Raw genomic sequence first — 25,298 nt, forward strand, 5'->3', positions numbered from 1 at the left:
AACGTGTAAAATGTATGTCGAACAAACAACTAATTATGAACACAATGTCATTCTTGTGGTTTCTTCCAGCCAATGATAAAAAATCGAAAACAGTAATTCAAAATAAACAACAGTTACCCCCTAGGTAATAGAAAAGAACTTACCTCCAGTTCATTTTCCAGTTTCATTACTTTAGTTTTTAATTGATTTTCTATTTAAAAAAAAAGTTTCAATTGGTCAGATTCATCTCAAAACAAACTTTTAAATAAATTTCAACAAAGTAATAAAATTATTTCTAAAGACTCCATCATGATTATAATAAGTAACATAAGAAAAAATGACTTTTATACCTCATCCAGGAAATATGAATGCTAGAAATTTCTTACAAAATAAACTGAGCATGTATATTTTATAGAGTATATTAAACAGAAGCCCCCCTACTTAACATTGTGATAAACTTTTCCAGGACATTTACCAAATTTTGCTTGTTCTTCTCCAGCCTTTTCAACTTCCTCCAAAGCTAGCTCAACCTCTTGAGCTTTCATCTAAACATTAAAAAAGAAAGGTTATTTCAATATGCCTTTACATACGCACTGAAAATGAAAATGAGAACTTTGTTTCATTTGCTTTCCCAATATTTATTTGTCATTCAGTGCCTGGGATATGGAGACTTTCAGTAAATATTTGTTGAATGAATAGATGATTTTCTTAAGGACATAATTCCTAGATTCCTAACAGCTTGAAGTATATTGATTCCTCTTTTCTCCCTCAAGTCTTATATCCAGTACTGTAACTTTGCCCTTTGTAATGCTTTCTACTATGTTTCTCTATTCCATTTGTCATTATTCTAGCCCATAATCTTATATCTAACCTTCTTCACCATGTTATCTCTAAATAGCTTCAATTCCCTTCACTTAGTCCTATTAATATACCTAGTTGAAGCCTTCCTAAGGCATACTTTTGCACTTATCAATTAGGCTCAAAAACCTCTCATGGCTCCTCATTGCTAATAGCAACATAAAATACACCTGTAATACCCTTGACGGCCTACTGCTAACTATAACCAACATTAGTTTCCTCTACAACCTACTATAAACTTTCTGCACCTGTCTCAACTGTAAAAAATAAGCACATTTTCTAGTCCCAGGTTTTACTTGTGATGTCCAGCTGTAGAAGCTTTTTAACATTTGCCACTGCTTTCTACTTACCTAAAATTGCTCATCACTCTTTGCCCTTTATGAGGCCTTCTCTCACCTAAATCTCTTCCTCTCCTAACAAACCCCTTACAAGTCATTCACATTTTTCATTCTGACTTCAGGATTATGTTAACATAATCACAAATGAGTTGCCTATATTATTTTTAAACATACCCATTCTGTTTCCCTTATGCATTCTTTTAGGAACTTTGGAGCAGAATCGAGCAATGCTTTGCACACTAAAATTCTCAGTCCATATTTGAAAGAGATCTCTTTTTGAGTGATTTTGATATTACAAATACCTTCATAACAATTAACTTATTTAAGAGCTCCTTAAATGTCCTCTAATAGTCAAATATTGTTAAAACCTACTGCATACAAACCTTCATTAGTGATTGAGTAATTCTGAAAAGGTGTATCACATTTTCTTGACTTTCAGTTTTTAGCTCACTTATTTCCACCTAAGTAAAGAGAAAAGCATCTATTTTATGTTTTATAACGCTTAGTCAAAATGTAAAAACTCTTCTATTTGTAACATTCATTGATCTCAGGGACAACTTGGATTAATCACAGTTGTACATAGATAGATGCACTGTTTATAAATTAAGCACCTTGGATAAGGAAACCAGTAAATTATCTGCCAATTCTTCTTGACGAGGCAGGTCATCTGGATCAACTTTTATTATTTCTTTCCAGTTTATATTAGGTGGCATCTTGAAATCTTTCACTGCGCTTTACCTTCTGGAACAAGACAGGTAGGTGGGTATTAGCATTTTCAAGATAAACAGCATTACTATTTTTATAGATTGTATCATTTTAACTCTCTATGGTGTTAGCAAAGAGGTATGGCTCCCTAATTGCATAAGAGATAAGTGGGCATAATAGCATTGATCAAAACTATGACAGCTGGCACAAATCAACAGATCCTGCACCGCCTGTAAACTAGGAGTGATTTCTTCTAAAACTAACCTAGGGCAGAACTAAGATTCTGAATCCCCTCCTCCACGCCCCCTTACCACCAAGGCGCGCGAACATCTAGTGGTGCCAAAACGAGGGGGGTGCTTGGAAGGCTGAGAATGAATCCTGATTCGGAGAAGCAAGAACAGGAGCGGTTTAAAAATAATAATAATAAAAACAGTGCAGAAATAAACGACTGAAATGAGCGCAGCTAGGCCAGGGAAAGCAGGGCTGCAGCTAGAAGAAGGCAGATGGGTTGCAGACCAGGCTAAGCAGTGGGGAAGCTAGGCTGTTACGTACGGGCCCTGAGGCTTAAAGAACCTGCTTGGGAAGAAACTGGCTGCTCCTGCTCATCAAGATCCACTCCAAGATCCACCCACCGAACCGAGCCTGGCGATCAGCAGCGGCCCCCGATCCGCCCCCCGGGTCGAGCCTGGCCCCGCCGCCACGCCCGACCGCTCCCCGGCGCCGTTCCACCGGGACTCTGGATCCCGCCAACTGGTGCAGTGCAAGCCAGAGCGGCGGCGGCTGCTAGGCGACACCATTCCCCACCCCGCGAAGGACGGCGCAAGGCCCCGGATGCGAGGGGAGCCTACATTTCACGACCTTGAGTGATGCTTTGCGTTTAGATCCTCCCGCGGGGCCCCTTGGACTCTGTGTGAAAGACGGGGAGAAGGCGAGGGCAAAAGGACTCCAAATCCCAGAACGCAGTTCTGCTCGGAAGCTCGTGCATGCTGGGAACTGAAGTCTAGGGAGGTAGGCTGTTCCCGGCGTGCAATGCGGGAGGCTGCGACCGCGCGGGGGTAGCGGGGGAACGACCCAGAGGCGGGAGGCGCGGTGGCTGAGGCGCGTCTGCGCCGGTGACCTGAATGAGGTAGACCATGACTGTGCCTTCGGTGGCGTCACCAGCCGGGCCGCTTTTCCCGGGATTTCCCTAAGCCGTCTCCTGGTTGGACGCGCTTCCAGGTGAGGTCGGGCCGCGCGGGTCAGCGGCGGGGGAGGCGTGGAGGGGAGCGGTCCCGGCTTAAGGAAGCGCGCGCGGTCGGGGCGGAAGGACTCGGTCCAGGTCTGAAGGGCTGAGGGGGGCAGACCCCTTCTCCTGAGGCGTTTGCGGACGTCCCCCGGGCGGTGCCCTCTGCAGGAAGAAAAAAGAAAGTTTGAGTTTTCTTTGCTTTCAGGATCTACTCTGTGCGGTGGAGTCGGGGCCGCGCGGCCGGGGTCATGGTTTCGTGGGGAGTGAAGAACTGAGGACACGGTCTCCTCTGCCCGCCTCACCTGTCGCACCGTAGCCTTTGCTGGGGGCGGAGGTGGGGAGTGGGTGTCGAGGGGTGAAGCGCTCCAGGGAGGAGTGTTGAGGTCTCGTGTAGCCTGATCCCGACGCTGGGGTGCAGGGAGGAGCGGCCGCAGCCCTCACCTGCCTCAGCCTGTCACTTGCTTGACCAGCGACGATGCCCACAGGTGAAAGCGCTCCTCAGGTGTTCACAGTTCCTTTGGGCAGGTGTTGCTCATCCCACTGCGCTTAGCTCTTCTGGCTACTCCAGAACTCTATTAGGCTGTAGACTTGAAATCTTTTTTTTTTTTTTAAGATTTTTTTAATTTATTCATGAGAGACACAGAGAGAGAGGCAGAGACAGAAGCAGGCTCCATGCAGGGAGCCCGATGTGGGACTCGATCCCGCGACGGTGAGATCACACCCTGAGCCAAAGACAGGTGCTCAACCGCTGAGCCACCTAGGCGTCCCTGTAGACTTGAAATCTAAATGACATTCTCAATTGTTTGGGACCAGTGCCTCATGTTTATATATATATATATTTTTTAGGAATTTTTTCTTAACTATAACTTTTTTTTTTTTAAAGATTTTATGTATTTATTCATGAGAGACACAGAGAGAGAGAGGCAGAGGGAGAAGCAGGCTCCTCACGGGGAGCCCGACGTGGGACTCGGTCCGAGGACCCCGGGATCGCGGCCTGAGCCAAAGGCACGCGATAAGCGCTGAGCGGCCCGGGCGTCCCCCCCCCCCCCTTTTTTTTTTTTTTAAGATTTTTTTTTATTTATTTATTCATGATAGTCACAGAGAGAGAGAGAGGCAGAGACACAGGCAGAGGGAGAAGCAGGCTCCATGCACCGGGAGCCGGGCGTCCCTCTTAACCGTAATTGATAACAAATTTCCTTCCAAAAATACATAGATTCATTTTCAAACCACGTGTTTGGGTGGAAATAGCCAAGGAGAAAATAAAAACAGATATGATTTCCGCAGATATGTTTCAAAGACATTCATCAGATTTGTAGGAATGATAATCTTGTTGTATCCTTTACTGAGATTATATGCCACGTACTGTTTTTTTTTTTTTTTTAACCATGCTGATATCGCATCCCCCTTACGTAGAAATTTATAGCTTTTGACCAGTTGGTTCTTTGTTTCTATGAGTTCGATTTTGTTTTTTTGTTGTTGTTGTTGCTGTTTTGGGGTTTGTTTTTTTAGATTCCACATGTGAGATCCATAGTATTTGTCTTTTTCTGTCTGACTTATTGCACTTAGCATAATGCTATCAAGGTCCATGTCTTCCCAAATGGCAAGATTTCATTCTTTTAATGGCTAAATAATATTCCACTGTATATATCGCATTTTCTTTATTCATCTGTCAGTCGCCACATAACTTATTTCCATGTCTTGGCTGTTGTAAATAATTACGCAATGAAATGGATATGGGAGAGCAGATACCTTATCCACATAGTGATTTCATTTCCTTAGGATATACACCCAGAAATAGAATTGCTGGATAATATGGTAGTTCGGGTTTTATTTTATTTTATTTTATTTTATTTTATTTTATTTTATTTATTTATTTATTTTATTTTTTTTGTAGTTCAGTTTTTAATTTTGAGTAACCTCCGTACTGTTTTCCATAGTGTCTACACTAGTTTACATTCCCACCAACAATGCACAAGGGTTCCCTTTTCTCCGTATCCTCGCTATCCCTTATTATCACTTGTCCTTTTTTTTAACTTTTTTTTTTTAAGATTTTATGTATTTATTCATGAGAAAGACACAGAGAAAGAGGCAGAGACTCAGGCAGAGGGAGAAGCAGGCTCCATGCAGGGAACCCAATGTGGGACTTGATCCTGGCTGAAGATGGCGCTAAACCACTGAGCCACCTGGGCTGCCCTGTCACTTGTCTTTTTGATGACAGTAAACTGTCAGGTGTGTGGTGATAACTCATGGTTTTGATTTGCATTTCCCTGATGATTCGTAATGTTGAGTGCCTTTTCGTGTTATCTGTTGGCCATTTGTATGTCTTTGGAAGAAGTTCCTCTGCCTGTTTTTAAACCAGATTGTTTACTTTTTTGTTGTTGTATGAGTTCCCAATGTATTTGGATATTAACCCCTTATATATGATTTGCAGATATTTTCTCCCATTCTGTAGGTTGGCTTTTCATTTTGATGATGGCTTCCCATGCTATGCAGAAGGTTTTTAATTTAACATAGTACCACCTGTTTATTTTTGCTGTTTGCATTTGCTTTTGGTTCCAAATCCAAAAAAAAAAAATCATTGTCAGGGTCAATGTCAAGGAGCATGTGACTCTCCAGTTTTCCCAACACCATTTATTGGACTCTCCTTTCTTCATTGTATATTCTTGGTACTTTGTTTATTTCTAGGGTATTTTGTTCCATTAACCCGTGTTACCATACTCTTATGATTACTATAACTTTGTCACTCTCACTTAATCTTCCTAACAGTCCAATGAAGTTGGTGCCTATATTGTCCTGGCTCAGAGGTTTAGAGCCTGCCTTTGGCCCAGGGTATGATCCTGGAGACCTGGATCGAGTCCCACGTTGGGCTCCCTGCATAGAGCCTGCTTCTTCCTCTGCCTGTGTCTCTGCCTCTCTCTCTCTTTCGTGAATAAATAAATAAAATCTTTAAAAAAAAAAGAAAAGAAAAGAAAAACTGAGGCTTGGAGAGCTTAATTAAGTTCCATGCTAAAAATTAATTGGTGTGATTGACCATGGATTTTTCTGGCTGGAGGACTTTCTCTTAAATGCCATACTGCCTCCTCAGGCATGCTGGGAACCAGTATCTGTGAAAGGCTTGTTCTTCAGTCTTGCTGTCTATAGTAAATATTAGCATATTCTAATGATGTAACTGTTTACTCAGGAATTTGAATTACATATTTTTCATGTTCAGTTTTTAATTCATAAAATAGCAAGGGAAGGAAGAGATAAGATTTAATTTCTCTTAGGTGAGTCATATGCTAAAAACTGTATGTGTATTTTCATTGTAACTGTTTTTACCACAGCACCTTGTTTTCCTTGTTTTTCCTTCATTATAGCTGTTTGTGTTCATTCATTAGTTTAGTTTTGTCTGTATTGGCCTTTATTACTCTTACTTCCCCTCATCCTCTTGTTCACATTTATATTCCCAGCAATTTAAGGTACCTGGTCTAATGATAAACTTTATTTTCATTTTTCAGAAGTGAAAACAGATTCAAAGAAGCTAAGTAATATCCTATTAATTAATGAATCTAAGATTATAACCCATATCTCAGTTACAACCCTGACTAAATGTAAAATCTTGCTTAAATCTCATTCTTTTACACATTCTAACAGTATTTTTTGAGCTTGTACACTGTGGTAGTGTTGGCTCCTAACCTCCTTGGGAGCTTCTCAGGTATAATCTGAAACTGGCTTCTGAATATGGAGGGCAGAGAGACCAAAGAAAGGGGAAGGCCACTCCAGCTTGGTAGGCAGCAGTTTCACTAAGCAAAGGAGACTTTCCTACAAAGCTTGTCTTGGGCACCAGGAAGACTAATGGATCCCTGCACCCACCCACCAAATCTTAAAAGCTTATATAGAGAGAGGCCTTAACTGGGTTCAGTCAAGTGTACTGTGTAGGTGTTCTTACCACCATATCATTATCTCAAGGCTAAGTCCTTGCGTCAGCCTTGGGGAGCAGGAAAAGCAAACAGAACCACATTCCAAGGGGAGGGGATAAGGAGACATGAATCACCTGGGTCCAGTTTATAGATCAACTGGCAGTTGCATCTTTCTAGTGACTTTCCCCACAGATAGGAATGAAGGAATGCAATAGGAAACAAGTTTGCTGAGGTCTAGGTCCTGATGCATTGTGGGAAGTTTGTATCTAACTGTCAATCAAGAAATTTAACCCAAATTCTAGTTTAATTGCTCACTATATAATTTTAAGGAAAATTGCTAACACTCACTGTTGTTTTTCATCAGATTTTCTACATCAATTTTCACCAAGAAAAGAGATGTATGTGATAATTTTAAAAATGGCCTTATTAAAGAAATACTTGCCTGGACTTACTTGCTTTCTTCTCTCTGGTTTTATGAGCAGTTTTATCTGATCAAAATCATTTCACAGGAATCTTAGATTCCTTTTATAATTGCTACTTCTATTCCCTTTATCAATCAACTTATTTAGATGTAACTTCCATTCCCTTTTTTGCTGCCTTATCAAGAAAATGAATGGTAGTTTATTTTTCGGGCATTTATAATAAAGCATGGCCATGAGAAATTTAGCATCCACTGTGTATAACAACTGTTTTGTCTGTTCTCCTGGAGAGGACTCAGTGTGCAGCAAGCAAACACTTGTCTTTCGTGGTTTCAAGAGTAGAATTCAGTGATTCATCACTTACATACATGAGACTCGAAAGATTAGGAGGAATCATTGTGAATGCAGACTTTAAAATAGTCATAAAATATAGATTATTCTTTGGCATAATAGCCACTGGGTGTCTCAGTTGGTTGGATGTCTGCCTTCAGCCTGGGTTCTGATCTCAGGGCCCTGGGATTGAGCCCTGCATTGAGCTCCTTGCTCAGTGGGAAGTCTGCTTTTCCCTCTCCCCTCTGCTCATGCTGTCTCTCTCTCTCAAAATAATAAAATCTTGAAAAATATATACACATATGGATAAGTCTTATTAAGGAAGATAAATATCATTAAATTATTGAATAGAAAGAACTTTACCATCCAGGCTAAATAGTTTCAGATTCATATAAAATTTTCCTATAGGTTTATTTTTTCCATAATCGTACTGTTGGACTTTTAGAAAAAGGGGTACATAGTACAATTTTGCCAAAGTGTATGAAGTTTTATATCTCTATAATATAGTTCATAAGTGGTCTTCCATTGCAGTTGGGTTGTTTGCACATATGTAGTGGCATCACATTGTTGTAAGTAAACAGGAATCCATCCCATTCACTCAGATTATCTGCATCTGTGTGAATGTTTATGTGCCTAGAAGTGCTAGCATTTGCCTTAGTCTGTTCCTATTGCTCTAACAGAATACCCTTTATTGGGTGGTTTATAAACAACAGGAATTTATATCTCACAGTTCTGGAAGCTGGAAAGTACCAAGATCAAGGCATGAGTATATTCAGTGTCTCATGAGGGCCCACTTCCTGGTTCACAAATGGTGTCTATTTACTGTGTCCTCACATGGCAGAAGGGCCAAGAGATCTCTCACAGGCATATTTTATAAGGGCACTAATCTCTTTTGTGAGGTCTGCCTCCCCATCATCTAATCGTCTCCCAAAAAGCTCCACCTCCAAGTATCATCACAGTGAGCATTAGTGTTTAACATGAATTTTAGGAGGACACAAATATCCACTCTATGACCATTCCCCACAGCTAACATTTAATACTGATGTGGTGTATTGTCATACTAAAAGCCCGCAGTGAATCATCCCTCCCTCTATCTATGCCTTTATGTAACCCTCTCCCTTAAACTCTATCCTTGTGAGTAGTTCTTTTGGACAGAACCTAACATGACTCCACAGGTGAGCTCATGACATGCATGGGGACTACTAGCTCTCATTCCCTTTCTCTTGTGATATGCTCCCTTGGAGATTGTCCAAAAATTCTATGATCTTGGCCCTTTATAACCTCTCTCACATTGACTCTGGATTTACCTTTCTTGACTGAAAGTATACACACACACACACACACACACACACACACACACACACGTGTGTGGGTGTGTATATATATATGCATTAAGCAGAGACTTGAAAAGTTTGTGCATTGGAACTTGCCCCCATGCTCTCCTGAGATCACTATTTAAAGAAGTTTAGGCTAACCAACTAAACGATATGACCATATGTAGCAGAACCTAGCTTTCTAACCTAAGACCTCTACCTTGTATTTTATTTTTCAAATTTTTATTTAAATTCTAGTTAACACACAGTGCAATGTTGGTTTCAAGGGTAGAATTCAGTGATTCATCACTTACAACACCCAGTGCTCATCATATCAAGTGCTGTCTTTAATACCCATCACCCATCTAGTCCATTCCTCATCCATCTCCCTTCATCAACTCTCAGTTTGTTCTCTATCTTTAAGAGTCTTTATGGTTTGCTTCCCTCTTTTTCCCCCTTCCCATATGTTCATCGGTTTTGTTTCTTAAATTCCACAAATGAGTGAAATCCTATGATAATTGTCTTTCTCTGATTGACTTATTTCACTTACCATAATACACTTTATCGCCATCCATGTAGTTGTAAATGGCAAGATTTCCTTCTTTTAATGGTTAAATGATATTCCATTGTGTATATATACCATGTCTTTATTCATTCATTGATCATTAAACATTTGGGCTCTTCCATGCTTTGGATAATGGTACTGTGAACATCGGGGTGTATATACCCCCTCAAATCTGGACTTTTTTTTTTTAAGATTTTTTAAATTTATTTAGTCATGAGAGACACAGAGAGCGGCAGAGACCTAGGCAGAGGGAGAAGCAGGCTCCCTGGGTGGGGGGAGATTGATGTGGAACTCAATTCCAGGACCCCAGGATCACGACCTGAGCCAAAGGTGGATGCTCCTCTAAGCCACCCAGTTTCCCCCAAAATCTGTATTTTTGTATTCTTTGGATAAATACCTAGTAGTGCAACTGCTAAATCATGGGGTAGTTCTATTTTAAAATTTTTGAGGAACCCCCATACAATTTTCCACAGTGGCTGCACCATTTTGCATTCCCGATAACCGTGTAAGAGGGTTCTCCTTTCTCCACATTCTTTCCAACAACTGTTGTTTCCTGTGTTGTTAATTTTAGCTATCCATTCTGACAGGTATGAGGTGGTATCTCCTCATGGTTGTTGGTGTTTTTAAGATTTTTATTTATTTATTCATGAAAAACACAGGCAGAGGGAGAAGCAGGCTCCATGCAGGGAGCCTGATGTGGGACTTGATCCCTGGACTCCAAGATCATGCCCTGGGTCACGCCCTGGGCCGAAAGCAGGCGCTAAACTGCTGAGCCACCCAGGAATCCCCCTCAAGATTGTTTAGATTTGTATTTCCCTGATGATAAGCCATGTTGAGCATCCTTTTATGTATCTATTTGCCACCTGGATATCGTCTTTGGAAAAATGTCTATTCATGTCTTCTGCCCATTTCTTAACTGGATTATTTGTTTCTCGGGTGTTGAGTTTGATAAATTCTTTATGGATTTTGGTTACTAACCCCTTATTAGTTATGTCATTTGTAAATATTTTCTCCCGATCCGTAGGCTGCCTTTTAGTTTTGTTGGTTGTTTCTTTCACTGTGCAGAAGCCTTTTTTGATGAAGTCCCAGTAGTTCATTTTTGCTTTTGTTTCCCTTGCCTCCAGAGATGTGTCTAGTAAGTTGCTACAGGCAAGGTCAAAGAAGTTGCTGCCTGTGTTCTCCAGGATTTTGATGGTATCCTGTCTCACATGTAGGTCTTTCTCCATTTTGAAATTTATTTTTGTGTACAGTTTAAGAAAGTGGTCCAGTTTCATTCTTCTGCATGTTGCTGTCCACGTTTCCCAACACCATTTGTTGAAGAGTCTGTCTTTTTTCCATTGGATATTCTTGCCTGCTTTGTCGAATATTAGTTGACCATATAGTTGTGGGCCCATTTCTGGGCTCTCTATGTGTCTTTTTGGGTGTCAGTACCATAATGTCTTGATGATTACAGCTTTGTAATATAAATCGAAGTCCGCAATGGTGGTGCTTCCAGCTTTTTCTTTTCAAGATTGCTTTTGCTATTCAAGGTCTTCTGTGGTTCCATACAAATTTTAGGATTGTTTGTTCTAGCTCAGTGAAAAGGCTGATGGTATTTTGATAGGGATTGCATTAAATTTGTAGATTACTTTGGGTGGTATAGACATTTTAACGATGTTCGTTCTTCCAGTCCGTGATCATGGAATGCTTTTCCATTTCTTTTTTTTTTTTTTAAGATTTTATTTATTTATTCATGAGAGACACAGAGAGGCAGAGGGAGAAGCAGGCTCCATACAGGGAGCCCCATGTGGGGCTCGATCCCAGGTTTCCAGGACCACGCCCTGGGCCAAAGGCAGGCACTAAACCACTGAGCCACCCAGGGATTCCCCATTTCTTTGTGTACTCTTCAGGTTCCTTCATCAGTATAGTTTTCAGAGCACAGATCATGTACCACTTCGGTTAGGTTTATTGCTGGGTATCTTACGGTTTTTGGTACAATTGCAAATGGTATCAATTCCTTGATTTCTCCTTCTGCTTCTTCATAATAGAATGGTAGATAGAAATGCAACAAACTTGTGTATGTTGACTTTATATCTTGCAACTTTGCTTCATGTATTAGCTCTAGCAAATTTTGGTGGAGTCTTTAAGGTTTTCTACGTAGAGTATCATGTTGTCTGTAAATAGTGAACGTTTGACTTCTTGCTGTTTTGGATGCCTTTTCTTTTTAAGTTGTCTGATTACTGAGTCTAGAACTTCCAGTACTACATTAAATAACAATGGTGAGGGCAGACACCACTGTCTTTTTCCTGACCTTAGAAGAAAAGGTCTCATATTTTTTTCCCCATCAAGAATGATTTTAGCTGTAGGTCTTTCATATATGGCCTTTATGATGTTGAGGTATGTTCCCTCTACTACTTTATTGAGGGTTTTTATCAAGAATTGATGTTGTATTTTGTCAAATGTTTTTTTCTAAATCTATCAAAAGGATCATATGGTTCTTATCCTTTCTTTTATTAATGTGGTGTATCACGTTGATTTGCAAATATTAAAACAGCCCTGCAGTCCAAGAATAAATCCCACTCAATTGCGGTAAATAATTCATTTAATGTACTATTGTGTTCAATTTGCTAGTACCTTGTTGAGATTTTTGCATCCATGCTCATCAGGGATATTAGCCAGAATTCTCCTTTTTAGTGGAGACCTCTGCCTTTGGAATATCCAGCCTTAATCAAGCAGGAGAACTATAAGTACAAAAGGAACCCCAGGCACAACAACCAGTAGAAGAAATACATGTGCATATTTACATGTATATGTGTATATGCATTTTATATGTATATGTGTATACACATACTCGTGAATATGTATCAAAGATATTTATGTTAAGTAATGGACTTACAGAATTATGGGTCTAGTAAACTAAAGTCTGTAGATGTAGAGTTGACTGGAAAAGTAGAAACTCTCTAGCAGGATCTGATGTTGAAATCTTGAGGTAGACATTTTTTTTTTTTTTTTTTCTCATTAAACTTTTGTTTTAATGGGTCTCAAAATTCTGTGACAGATTTTTGGTCAAGTTGTTTCCATTAAAAAGTACTGATTTTAAAAACTAATAACTTAAAACTGCCACACACGCACAAAAAAAAAAACAAAAAAAAAACAAATGGTCCACAAAACATTCTCCTTTCCTTCTGAAGGTTTTACGATGCATTGTTATCATTAACCAGTCTTTTACTATTAAACTTAAATGGCCAATTGACACAAACAGTTCTGAGACCGTTCTTCCACCACTGATTAAGACTGGGGTGGCAGGTATTAGGGATAATATTCATTTAGCCTTCTGAGCTTTCTGGGCAGACTTGGTGACTTTGCCAGCTCCAGCTGCCTTCTTGTCCACTGCTTTGATGACACCCACAGCAACCGTCTGTCTCATGTCACGAACAGCAAAACGGCCCAGAGGAGGATAGTCAGAGAAGCTCTCAACACACATAGGTTTGCCAGGAACCATATCAACAATGGCAGCATCCCCAGATTTCAAGAACTTGGGACCATCTTCCAGCTTCTTTCCAGAACGACGATCTATCTTTTCCTTCAGCTCAGCAAACTTGCAAGCAATGTGAGCTGTGTGACAATCCAGCACAGGTGCATATCCAGCACTGATTTGGCCTGGATGGTTCAGGATAATCACCTGAGCTGTGAAGCCAGCTGCTTCCATTGGTGGGTCATTTTTGCTGTCACCAGCCACATTGCCACGACGAACATCTTTGACAGATACGTTCTTGACATTGAAGCCCACATTGTCCCCAGGAAGAGCCTCACTCAAAGCTTCATGGTGCATTTCAACAGACTTTACTTCAGTTGTAACATTGACTGGAGCAAAGGTGACCACCATACCAGGCTTAAGAACACCAGTCTCCACTCGACCCACTGGGACAGTACCAATACCACCAATTTTGTAGACGTCTTGGAGAGGCAGACGCAAGGGCTTATCAGTTGGATGAGTTGGTGGCAGAATGCAATCCAGGGCTTCAAGCAGTGTGGTTCCACTGGCATTCCCATCTTTACGGGTGACTTTCCATCCCTTGAACCAAGGCATGTTAGCACTTGGCTCCAGCATGTTGTCACCATTCCAACCAGAAATTGGCACAAATGCTACTGTGTCGGGGTTGTAGCCAATTTTCTTAATGTAGGTGCTGACTTCTTTAACGATTTCCTCGTATCTCTTCTGGCTGTAGGGTGGTTCAGTGGAATCCATTTTGTTAACACCAACAATTAGTTGTTTTACACCCAGTGTGTAAGCCAGAAGGGCATGCTCACGGGTCTGCCCATTCTTGGAGATACCTGCTTCAAATTCACCAACACCAGCAGCAACAATCAGGACAGCACAGTCAGCCTGAGATGTGCCTGTAATCATGTTTTTGATAAAGTCTCTGTGTCCTGGGGCATCAATGATGGTCACATAATACTTGCTGGTCTCGAATTTCCACAGGGAGATATCAATGGTGATACCACGTTCACGTTCAGCTTTCAGTTTATCCAAGACCCAGGCATACTTGAAGGAGCCTTTCCCCATCTCAGCAGCCTCCTTCTCAAATTTTTCGATAGTTCTTTTGTCGATCCCACCACATTTGTAGATCAGATGGCCAGTAGTGGTAGACTTGCCCGAATCTACGTGTCCAATGACGACGATGTTGATGTGAGTCTTCTCCTTTCCCATTTTGGTTTAGGTTTAGCGGTGGTTTTCACGACACCTGTGTTCTGGCGGCAAACCCGTTGCGAAAAAGGAGGTAGACATTCTTAGAGAAACTTCAGTTTTGCTCTGAAGGCAATTCAGCTGATTAGATGAGGTCCATCTACATTATAGAATATAATCTCCTATCCTTAAAGTCATCAGATGTAAACGTTAACCACATTTACAAAATGCCTTCATGACAACACCTTGATTAGTGTTTGAATACTATTATTGCCTAGCTAAGTTGACATAAAACTAACCCTAACAGTAGTCATCATGACTAGTACACATTTTACAGTGCCATCTACACGATGATAGCACTTCGTTGGTAAACCTACTTGATGCTTCTTAAACTACTCATGCATATCAAGTTTATAAAAGGCCAAGATAATAGAATTTTAAAAGATAACCCAAGGGAGCTTTATAATGAAACAAAGTGAGCAAGCTAGTTTTAAGGCATGCTTGTGAGCTCAATTGTGGTTCTGCCCCCAGAAGCTACTTGTGGAAGTAGAAGATGGGAGTAAAGTGGTAGTTGTAAGTGGATCTCAGCAAAGAAAAGCTGGATATTCCCAGTTTCCAAGGAGGGATTAAGATCTTACTTCTAATGAAGGAAGATGAAATAGAGATAAAGGGAACTTGAGATGATGATTTCCAGGAATGTGGGATTTTGTCCCCAAAGAACCCTCAAACTAACAGGAGTCTCGTATTTGATAATGGTCAGTTAAGCATTTTTGTGTTCTATCTTTCTCCATTCTGCTTTAATGCTTTAGTGTTCAAAAACCTTAACAAGAATGTAAGGCACTATCATCTCTAAAGAAAGACAAGGGTAGAACTCCCATTCCATGGCAAGAGGCTTCTTACTTGCAGTGAGCCAGACTTTGGAACAGAGGATAATCCCCAAAGTTAAATCAGGTTGAGACTTTTGATTTTTATGTTGGAATTGAGCCTTTCAATTAGTGAATGAAACTGCATTACAACTGAATGTGACTATATAACTCTTCATTATCTAACTATATTTAGAAATCCTGGGAACTGTCCAAGTTTCTTAAAGTAGCATTTTATAACCTTATGTTTTTTAAGCCTTTAAATTCAACCTAAAAATCTTATAAACTTTTTAATAACAACTCAAATTGAAAAGACTAAATGCTTTAGTCAGCTACATTTCAAACTTGGGCAGGGCACTTGGCTGGTACAGTTGGTTCGACATCCGACTCTTGGTTTCCACTCAGGTTGTGATCAGGGTCGTGGGATCAAGCCCAGTGTTGGGCTCTGCATTTAACATGGATTCTACTTGGGATTCATTCTCCCTCTTGCTCTACCCCTCCGCCTATCCCTTGCACATGGCGCACACGTTCTCTTTCTCTAAAATAAATAAACTTAAAAAAAAAACTTGTTTAAATTCACTTAATTTAAAATTGTATTTATAATTTTAATATATTCATCTTTATTCCAGGACTTCAGATACCTGACTTAAAAAATAAAACTTTCTCAATACTTAAAAAATTTGTATAAACTTATTAAACTTAAAACTAGCAACTCCCAAGTCCTTAGAAAAATTCCAATAATATTTGTAAACTGAGATGCCTTGGTGGCTCAGTGGTTGAACATCTGCGTTCAGCTCAGGCCATGCATGATCCTGGAGTCCCACATTGGGCTCCCTGTGTGGAGCCTGCTTCTCTCTCTTTCTTTGTCTGCCTCTCTCTGTGTGTGTCTGTCATGAATAAATTTTTTTTAAAAAATCGTTAAAAAAATTTGTAAACTTGGCTAAATTATTCTATTTTTCAACTAAAAAGCCTAAGTCCACAAATTGCACGGTTAATAATTTATGTATATTATACATATTATCGTATCATGTAAAATTGTATTTTAAATTATAGTTTTGAAGCTAATATACCAAGAGTCTACAGTGTATCAGATTCTCTTAAACATTATTACTACTCTAATAAATATATATTGTTCCCAAATATAACTTTGAAGTAGTAAAACCACAGTTTTAATTTACTCCTTTTTTCCTCAATTAATTTTAATTTTTCCTGTGGTGAGAACATTTAAGCAATAGTTTGAAAAACAGTAGTTTGGTGTAAGAACCTCAAGTGTCCCCAGATCAGGGACCTGAGATTATTTATGGGAGAGAAGTTCCTGACCCACTTGATTTTCACCTATCCAGTTGTGGATATCTTGAGCTGTTTTGTTTTTCTAAATTACAGTTATACACAATGTGAAAGTAAAGTGCTTCTTACACCTTTCGATACTCTATTTATATCTTACTCTATATCTTCTTCTTCAGAGTTGCTCAAGAACCTTCTGACCTGTTCTAGAGTGAACTGGCTGGTGGCCCTGCTTGCAAGGTTCTCATTCTGGGTATTTCTTTTGTTGCTATCTTGCATTGGATCCCATTTCCTGGTTTCCCTCTTTCTGTTTCCTAGTATACTGTCTGATTTTATTGGAATATGTCTTCTATTAGTTTCCTGAGACAAGGAGACCTCGAATGTAAAGTTTTTGAGATCTTGAATGTTTAAGATAGTTTTATTCAACTTCTGAGTTGGGAAATTTGTGTTTGTTAATATCACATTTTAGTTTGGAAATTATTATCCCTCAAGAATTTGAAGCATTACCCCCCTTTTTTGCTAGTCTTCTTACCCCCCCACTCCAACCCCCCAGCTTCCAATGTTAGGGGAAAAAAAAAAGTTTGTTTGAATTACTAATCTTTGATATGAAACTGGCTTATTTTTTTCTGGAAGCTTTTAGAGGCCTCTTTTTGTTTGTTTCCAGGATTGTAAAATTTTACAAGATTCTGTGCCCAGTTGGTAAAAGAAAGCTGGAGGGTCTCAGGGCATACTTTTAGTTCACTCTCATTTTTAGTTTGTTCTCACTTGTGTCCCCTATATCAGATACCCTGTGTTTCATGTATTTCAGATAGAAAGTCTCTGGTCTTCTGCCCTGCTATAGGAGAAAAGGTTACTTGCCTGTAACCAGTGAGAGAAGGGTCTAAATTTTAACAAATCTGTCTATTCATACCCAAATTCTTGAGATTATCGTCACCAGTTTTGAGATTGATGCTGGCAACGATCTAAGAACTTTTTAGCTTTCTCCCCTTAAGCTTAAGATTCACTTTACTGAGCTGTGTTGAGTCACTTACTGAACTTCTGTTTTTCTGGCTTCCAAAATCCAGTGGTCTTTATCCTTGTGAATTTATACTTTTTTTTTTTCTTTTTAATACCTTGTCATTTTAGTGTGTGATTGAGAAGGATGAGGTAAATGCCCATTCAGTCTCTCCAGTCTTTAAACAAGTGCTGTCAATTTTTTCTGGGATAAGGAACAAGTTCATACTCTTCATAGATGATAAATCATTTCTGGATTCAACATAAACGCTTAGATAATTTTTCTTTTACTTGAAAACTTGTATCCTTCAAAAGATACAGCTAATTTCCTTTTGTGATTTATAGGATTTAATTTTGCATTTCTTTACATAATCTAAGATTTTCCTATCTGATTCTAAAGATACTTTAATACTTTCTTATAGGCATATGTGTATCCTTATATAGATCTTATATCTGATTTTAAATCTCTCTCTCTGTCCTCCCTACTGTATTCTTCCTCTCTGATTTAACAAGAACTCCTATAGATATATATCAGGTCTTACATCTTCTGGCTCTGTAAGTAATGTATTAGTTTCTTCTTGCTGCTATAACCACAAATATAGTTACTTAAAATAAAACAAATTTATTATTTTATAATTATCGAGGTGCAAAATTAGATTTCCTTAGACTAAAATTGAGAGTGAGTAGGACTGTGGTCCCTTTAGAAGCTCTCATGAAGGATGTGCTGCTTTGCTTTTTCCAGCATTTGGAGACTGCCATCATTCCTTGCCTTGTAGCCCTAGACTGCCCTCACATCACTGATCTCTGCTTCCCTGACTCTCCTCCGCCTTTAACTTCTAAGGTCTCTTTTCAGTGAATTGGCCCACCTAGATAATGGAGGATATAATCTCCTCATCTCAAAACCCTCAATCACAGCTTGTAATGTCTCTTTTGCCATGTAAAATTCAGGGAATTTGGATATGGAGAGTTTTTTGGGGGGCATAATTTTGCCTTCTACAAGTGATAACCCTAAAATGATTCTACTGACACTACTCAAGCTAGAAAAATATATCATTGGCTTGTTTTTCAAGAGTACCCTCTAACCTTATTTTTATCATAAGGTTGATTCTTCAGTATTGTCCAGTTAGTACAATTCCTTCTATCATTCTCTTACTGAATCCTTTCTAAAGCAATGACTTAGCTATGAATTGTCATGTACAAAGCCTATTCTATAGGTTAAAATCATTTGATGTAATGAGAAAAGCACTATAATTGAGGTCTGGGTTTTAAACTCATGGAAAAGCAGATAACATAAATCAGTGTAGAAGACAGACTAAAGATAAATGGCTAGTACATACAGCTAGCTTAGGCTTAGAATGCCTTTAGACACATTTGAGAGATATTTTTAAAAGCCTTTAACAAAACTGAAGGCTGCAGGCTACAAGTTTGGATGTCTGATTAGGTAATAGTTGATCTTCAGGTATATCAAGTACTAAAATACTTCATCTACATTTCAGAAAATCCATGTTGTCTTTTCAAGTATTTGTTTTCTCACAAAAATTTATTTACCACTGTTCCCATAAAGATTATTTACTTTGTGGAGTAAACCACAAAACTCCATTTACTTCTGGAGTACACCATAGTAGTTTTTGAAAGTTTTCACATATATAGGGACACCTGGGTAGCTCAATGGTTGAGTGGCTGACTTTGGGATCGAGTCCCACATGGGGCTTCCTACATGGAGCCTCCTTCTCCCTCTGCCTATGTCTCTGCTTCTTTCTCTCTGTGAGTCTCATTAATAAATAAAATCTTTAAAAAACAAAGTTTTCATGTATATATATGTATATATGTCCCTGAATAACTTGACCTGTGACAATTGATAGGGATTTCACTATCTAGTTAGCTAGAGAGGTAAGTCCAAAATTAAGTGGTGTGATAAAGGATTGTAATAGAGATATGAAATACATGAAGGAGCAATTGATTTTGCTTTAAGTTAGGAATTTGGAGAGGTGGTCAGCTAGTGCTTTTTAGAAGTGGATGACATTTGAAGAATTCTCCAGGAGAAGTAGTATTCACTATTTAACTTATTTGAAAAAATAATGATGCTTATTTCATTTTATTTTCATGATTTTTTCCCCTAGATTTTGTCCACAACTGCTTGTGGAAAAGATGGCTGATATTAACCTCAGAGAAATAACCTTAATAGTAGGTGTGGTTACTGCCTGCTACTGGAACAGCCTCTTTTGTGGTTTTGTTTTTGATGATGTTTCAGCAATACTGGATAATAAAGACCTGCATCCATCTACACCTTTAAAAACTTTATTTCAGAATGACTTCTGGGGAACCCCTATGTCTGAGGTAAATAGTTATTTGTGGCTTATGTGTATCTTAGATTTTAAAATATTCTGGCAGTTTATTAATTATCCTAATTCTTTTTTTTATCAGCATTGTCATCATAGATAGCACTTCTGAATTTGTTTCCCTAAAATGTATGTGTTAGATAGGAAGTAGAAGATGCAATTATTTTCCTTAAAGCAGTACATGATTCTTTTCTTGGTTGCGTACTTTCATTTAATCGTTTTAAAAACCATATATGTGTGTGAAAACCAAGTGTGTTAGAATAGCAATAAGTGTAAACAAATCTATTTCTTGGTATCTTTTTTTTCATGATATAGGCAAAAGCAAGGGCTACTTATATATTTAACCATCTATAAACTTGTGATTTCAATATAAATAGATTGGACTTTAAAGGTATTTAGTTTTTTCTGCAGAAAAATTTAAATTTGTAGCATATTTCTTAATAGTTATTTTAATTTTATACTGAGAATCCAAAAGTTTAGTTAATTTTTATGAGGATGTTTTTATTTTGCCAGTAAATTTATTTTGAAGGTCACTGTTAAACTGTTTGGGATTAAACCCTTGTCAGTTTGGGATCACATAGATTGGATCACACTGTCCTATTATATAATAGCTGTATGAAATGGGTGAGAATATATCTTTTTAGGTGGCAAGATGTATAAAGGATCTGATCCATAAAGGAATAATACCTGGAAGATAAATAAATGAATTTATCTATAGTTCCTGGTGCATAATTGTTGAACCTGTAACATAATACTCTTCTAGTTTGTCAGCTGTCATTTGTGGTCCCTTTCTGCATTCTTTTCTTTTTTTTTTTTTTTTTTTAAGATTTATTTATTTATTCATGGGAGACAGAGAGAGAGGCAGAGACAGGCAGAGGGAGGAGCAGGCTCTCCACAGGGATTCCAATCTGGGACTGGATCCCAGATCCTGGGATCACTGAGCCGAAGGCAAACACCCAACCTGAGCTACCCAGGCGTCCCTGCATTCTTTAAATACAGAAGCTTCTCAAGGGTGGGGATGAAATCTATATTTTCTCGAGGCACAAGCACATAAGAAGTATTTTTTTCTTGTTAAATAGACAATTTATTTTCTTGTAATTTTCCTATTTTCAACCAATTCTAGCCTTTAAAAGAAGTAAATATTTGATAATGAGAAAAAATGTGATTCTATAATAAGGTACATTATCTTCTAGGCAATTTATTTCCTTCGACCCCTACACTTTATCCCCAGGGACTCTTAGAAATAATATGTCTATTTCCCCAATTTAAGCTAGTATCTGCTGTGAATTTAATCATGACATTGAGATTTTAAACTAAAAGATTAGCTGACCAGATTAAAGGTCTCATGAAAGTTATACCATTGTCAATGCTATGTTTTGTGACTTCCTCAGCTTACAGATTGAAAATTTTATTCAGAGCACCTATAAGTGGACACACTAAGTAAAATACTCAAAGTGAATGAACAAATCTAAGGTACAGTATATATGGTGCCTAATATGCCTGTTTTCTGATGGGCATATTCTCTTCCTATAGGGAAATGTGCCATTAAGGAAAAATTATTCTGAATAGTATATAGATATTACAAGTTTTCTTGATAGCCCTGGAATTAGCACATTCAAAGATCTAATGGTTGATGTCATCAAGTAATGATAGCCTGGAAGCCTATCTGTGAGTGCCCAACCCTTCATAAGGATTTTCGTGCCAGTGCAAATCTTAAAGACACATTTTGGGCTTAAGACATACTCCTGAGCTGTATGAATACTGGCATAGTAGGGGATCTTTGAACTCCTCTGGGCCTCTTAGTGTTTAGAATATCTCTTTAGTAAGCCCATTCTTTAGATATGTAATATTGTTTTTGAATGATGGATGATAAGTCTAGCATTAGAATCTCCCCAAGTTGGGCAGCCCGGGTGGCTCAGCAGTTTAGCGCCGCCTTCAGTGCAGGGCGTGATCCCGGAGACCGGGGATCAAGTCCCATGTCAGGCTCCCTGAATGGAGCCTGCTTCTCTCTCTCTCTCTTTCTCTCTGTGTCATGAATACATAGTTATGTATACATTATGTATCTGAATACGTAAATACAAGCATACATATTGCATAAATGTGAATAATTATGTAAGTACATACCAGATTTATTGTATATGTTATGAATAAATAAATACATAATTATGAATACAAAATCTTTTTTAAAAAAGAATCTGCCTGGGTTACTTAAAATATTACTAAGGCTCTACTCAAATCTGTTACTTATAGTTATCTCAGAATGGGGTGTGGGCATCAATATTTTTGTCTTGTTCCTTTTCTGTGCGTTTGCTTTTTTATTGTTCTTGTGGGACTTAAGGAGGACAAGTAGAAGATTGTGCTTTTTCTCTTTTCTTAAATTACTCAAGTGATTCTCTGGCATAGCCGTGGTTGAGAACCACTGAGCTGTAATGAGCCATCTCTTCTGGCATTTGGCCTATGAAATATCTTTGCAAATATTCTATCTCCCTGTGTTTTGCCACCCCTGTGTGGAGATTCGCATTAACAGAGAACTATTAGCTTATTCATTATATTCATGCTTATGTTTCTATTGCCGACTAATACTGTGGATAATTAGGTTTTTTCTTTAATATACCTGAACTTTATAATCTGTATTGTTTTGTTTGTAATAGAACTAGCTATTTTACTGTATTCTCACAGAGTAATCTACAGTTCTCTATTACCCTGATGATTATTTCTCACAGTGGAGTCTTAGATTACTAATTAATTGTGTGAATAATTAGTTATGGTAATAATCTATTTTTTAATTGGCCATTACCTGTGACTGTGCATCTAGTAGACCTAACAAAGCAATTATATATATTGCAATTAAAAATAACCTATTCCTGCACTTTCAGACTTCATCCTTTCAACTGGTAAATGTGTCCCAGTGGAACTACAGTAACATTTCAGGCAATCAGAGGATTTCCAGAACCATTTTTCCCTTTTGGATACACATCATGTCAGCTCAGTATAGTGCCTTAAAAATAATTTTGTATGCCTGAGCTAAATCAAATGATGTACAGAAATTAAGCAGCAAAGAACATTTTGGGTAGACAACACTCATGGCATGTTTATTCAATACAGAGATATTAAATAAAATGTTTCTGTTTTCAAATTGAGAAATGTTTGTTCCTTGTGGTTCTTAATGTTCCCTTGTAGAGATGAACAGGCTTGAGTTCTACACCTGTAATACCAGAGTTATAGCAAACTATAGTAAGAAATATGAGAGAAAAGAGGCTGAGCGTGAATGCCCTTCCATAAAATTTTGAAAAGTAACTGTGATAATATTTTATGTGTTTTGACTTGTGTATTTTATTCTTAAATCTGGTTTTATTTTTGTCTTACAGTAAAAATATTTCTAGTTAAATAGAACTTCTAGTTTGTAAAGAAATTTGGCAACTTTTTTTTTTTTAATTTTATTTATGATAGTCACAGAGAGAGAGAGAGAGAGAGAGGCAGAGACACAGGCAGAGGGAGAAGCAGGCTCCATGCACCGGGAGCCCGACGTGGGATTCGATCCCGGGTCTCCCGGATCATGCCCTGGGCCAAAGGCAGGCGCTAAACCGCTGCGCCACCCAGGGATCCCGAAATTTGGCAACTTTACATAAAATTTGATTTATTGCCAGAAGAGACTACCATAACAAAGATATCTATTCTCTTATTCTAAGAAAGTTTTTATTTTTGTATTCTCTGTGTAGTATTTGGGCATTTGTTTGGTTTAATATATTCAGGTTTATATATTATGAAGCTATTTTTCATAAAACTTTTGAGTCTCCACTATTAAAACTGAGCTGGTAAATATTCTGTTCTTATATTTTCAAGGATCTGGCCAGCAGTTATATAAATGCTTGTATTAGTAGATTGGAAGGTAGGATTTGGAGAAAATTCTGTGTTCTAATTTGACCAATGCTACTATTGTCTTGCTTTATTATTTCTTAAAATCTGTATGTTGAAGAGGAGTTAATAGTCAGATATTCTTCCTCTGCTGTTGATTCTTTAAACACTGTATTTCATGGTGGAAATTGCCTTGTTTTGGGACAACAGAAATGGGAAAACATAGATTATAAAGCTATCTTTTATGTTTGTGTTATCCTTGCAGCATTTTGTTATTTTATTGCTATATCTCAGCCAAAAGTAGATAGTTTCAATAGTAAATGCACAGATTAGTTTTATATGCCCTGAAGGACCATGGTATTTTAATGATAATGATTGTTTTTTTCCTTTTAGGAGAGAAGCCACAAGTCCTACCGTCCCTTAACTGTATTGACATTTCGCTTAAATTATCTGTTTAGTGAACTGAAACCAATGTCCTATCATCTCCTAAATATGATTTTTCATGCTGTAGTTAGTGTGATATTTCTTAAAGTCTGCAAACTTTTTCTGGACAACAGGAGTAGTATGATTGCTTCTTTACTTTTTGCAGTGCACCCAATACACACAGAAGCCGTAAGTAAAATAGTAAATCAGTGTTTTCTTTCTTTTTCTTTTTCTTTTTTATTTTTATTTATTTATTTTTTAAAAGATTTATTTATGATAGACATAGAGAGGCAGAGACACAGGAGGAGGGAGAGGCAGGCTTCATGCCGGGAGCCTGACGTAGGACTCAATCCCGGGACTCCAGGATTGTGCCCTGGGCCAAAGGCAGGCGCTTAACCACTGAGCCACCCAGGGATCCCCTCTTTTTTTTTTTTTTTTTTAAACAAAGCATGCATGGTGATTATAATGGTTTATTTTAAGAAAAAAAAAATTAACCATGGCTTTCATTAAAATATTTGAAGATTTTAAAATTATTATAGAAGTCTTAACATCTGATATAGAGAGTCTGGCTTCCTACTATATATAATTTTTAAATTTTAAAATTTGAAACAAACATTATTTAAGGACATAAGATACTGCTCAAGATGAGTAATGTAAAGTATAAATGAATACAGTTCTTTGCTAATTGTTTTTTTATTAATACAGATTTAAAACATTTGTCAAGTTTGCAGTGTATTTCAAAGAACAGAAAATAAGACAAATTTAAGTAAAAGATGAAAATATATCAAAATACGGGCAGCCCGGGTGGGTCAGCGGTTTAACACAGCCTTCAGTCCCGGGCCTGATCCTGGAGACCCAGGATCAAGTCCCACATCGGGCTCCCTGCATGGAGCCTGCTTCTCCCTCTGCATGTGTCTCTGCCTCTCTGTGTGTGTCTCGTGAATAAATAAATAAAATCTTAAAAAAAAGAAAATATATCAAAATATATGTAAACAGAAACAGACATCCTAACCAATGATGATACTCAGTACTTACCTATTGTCTGTTGCCACATTTCAAAATTGTGAGCTGCCTCTGCTGTTGCCAATATATCTATTAGCCCCCACCTACCAAGACATACTTAAATTATAACTTTATTTTTCTTGATAATCTTGAAACCCCCAACAGAGCAAACAGGGCTCTGTTCAATTGCTTTGTTACAAGCTTTCAGTTGTAAGCAAAAATGTGTGTGTTTAAACACTGCC

The 25,298-nt window shown here is 38.2% G+C and overlaps 2 protein-coding genes across 13 annotated transcripts in view; one reads left to right on the forward strand and one right to left on the reverse strand.

Annotated features, from left to right (window-relative positions):
* Positions 1-2,695, reverse strand: part of CEP290 (centrosomal protein 290) — an 86,668-nt gene extending 83,973 nt beyond the window's left edge. For 3 of the 4 annotated variants that reach the window (XM_035699496.2, XM_035699494.2, XM_035699495.2), the window contains exons 1-5: positions 2,454-2,695; positions 1,787-1,916; positions 1,559-1,636; positions 455-524; positions 144-190 (exon numbers count right to left, since the gene is read on the reverse strand). In XM_035699496.2, coding sequence (XP_035555389.2) covers positions 144-190; positions 455-524; positions 1,559-1,636; positions 1,787-1,888 — 297 coding nt within the window. In that variant the 5' untranslated portion in view covers positions 1,889-1,916; positions 2,454-2,695. The remainder of the gene's footprint in view (positions 1-143; positions 191-454; positions 525-1,558; positions 1,637-1,786; positions 1,917-2,453) is intronic. The other variant, XM_025439052.3, reaches the window with a different exon arrangement.
* TMTC3 (transmembrane O-mannosyltransferase targeting cadherins 3) overlaps positions 1,872-25,298 on the forward strand; it is a 98,005-nt gene continuing 74,578 nt past the window's right edge. For 4 of the 9 annotated variants that reach the window (XR_007402501.1, XR_007402500.1, XR_007402499.1 and 1 more), the window contains exons 1-3: positions 2,899-3,098; positions 19,558-19,774; positions 24,025-24,243. Coding sequence is in view for 6 of the 9 variants with exons in the window: in XM_025439057.3 (XP_025294842.1) it covers positions 19,586-19,774; positions 24,025-24,243 (408 nt within the window). In the remaining 3 variants the exon portion in view is untranslated. Of the gene's footprint in view, positions 1,931-2,898; positions 3,099-3,155; positions 3,199-3,234; positions 3,591-19,557; positions 19,775-21,167; positions 21,250-24,024; positions 24,244-25,298 lie in introns of those variants that run through there. The other 5 variants (XM_025439054.3, XM_025439055.3, XM_035699497.2 and 2 more) reach the window with 5 other exon arrangements.

Source organism: Canis lupus, chromosome 15 (genome assembly GCF_003254725.2).
Source record: "Canis lupus dingo isolate Sandy chromosome 15, ASM325472v2, whole genome shotgun sequence".
Classification (NCBI taxonomy): Eukaryota; Metazoa; Chordata; class Mammalia; order Carnivora; family Canidae; genus Canis; species Canis lupus.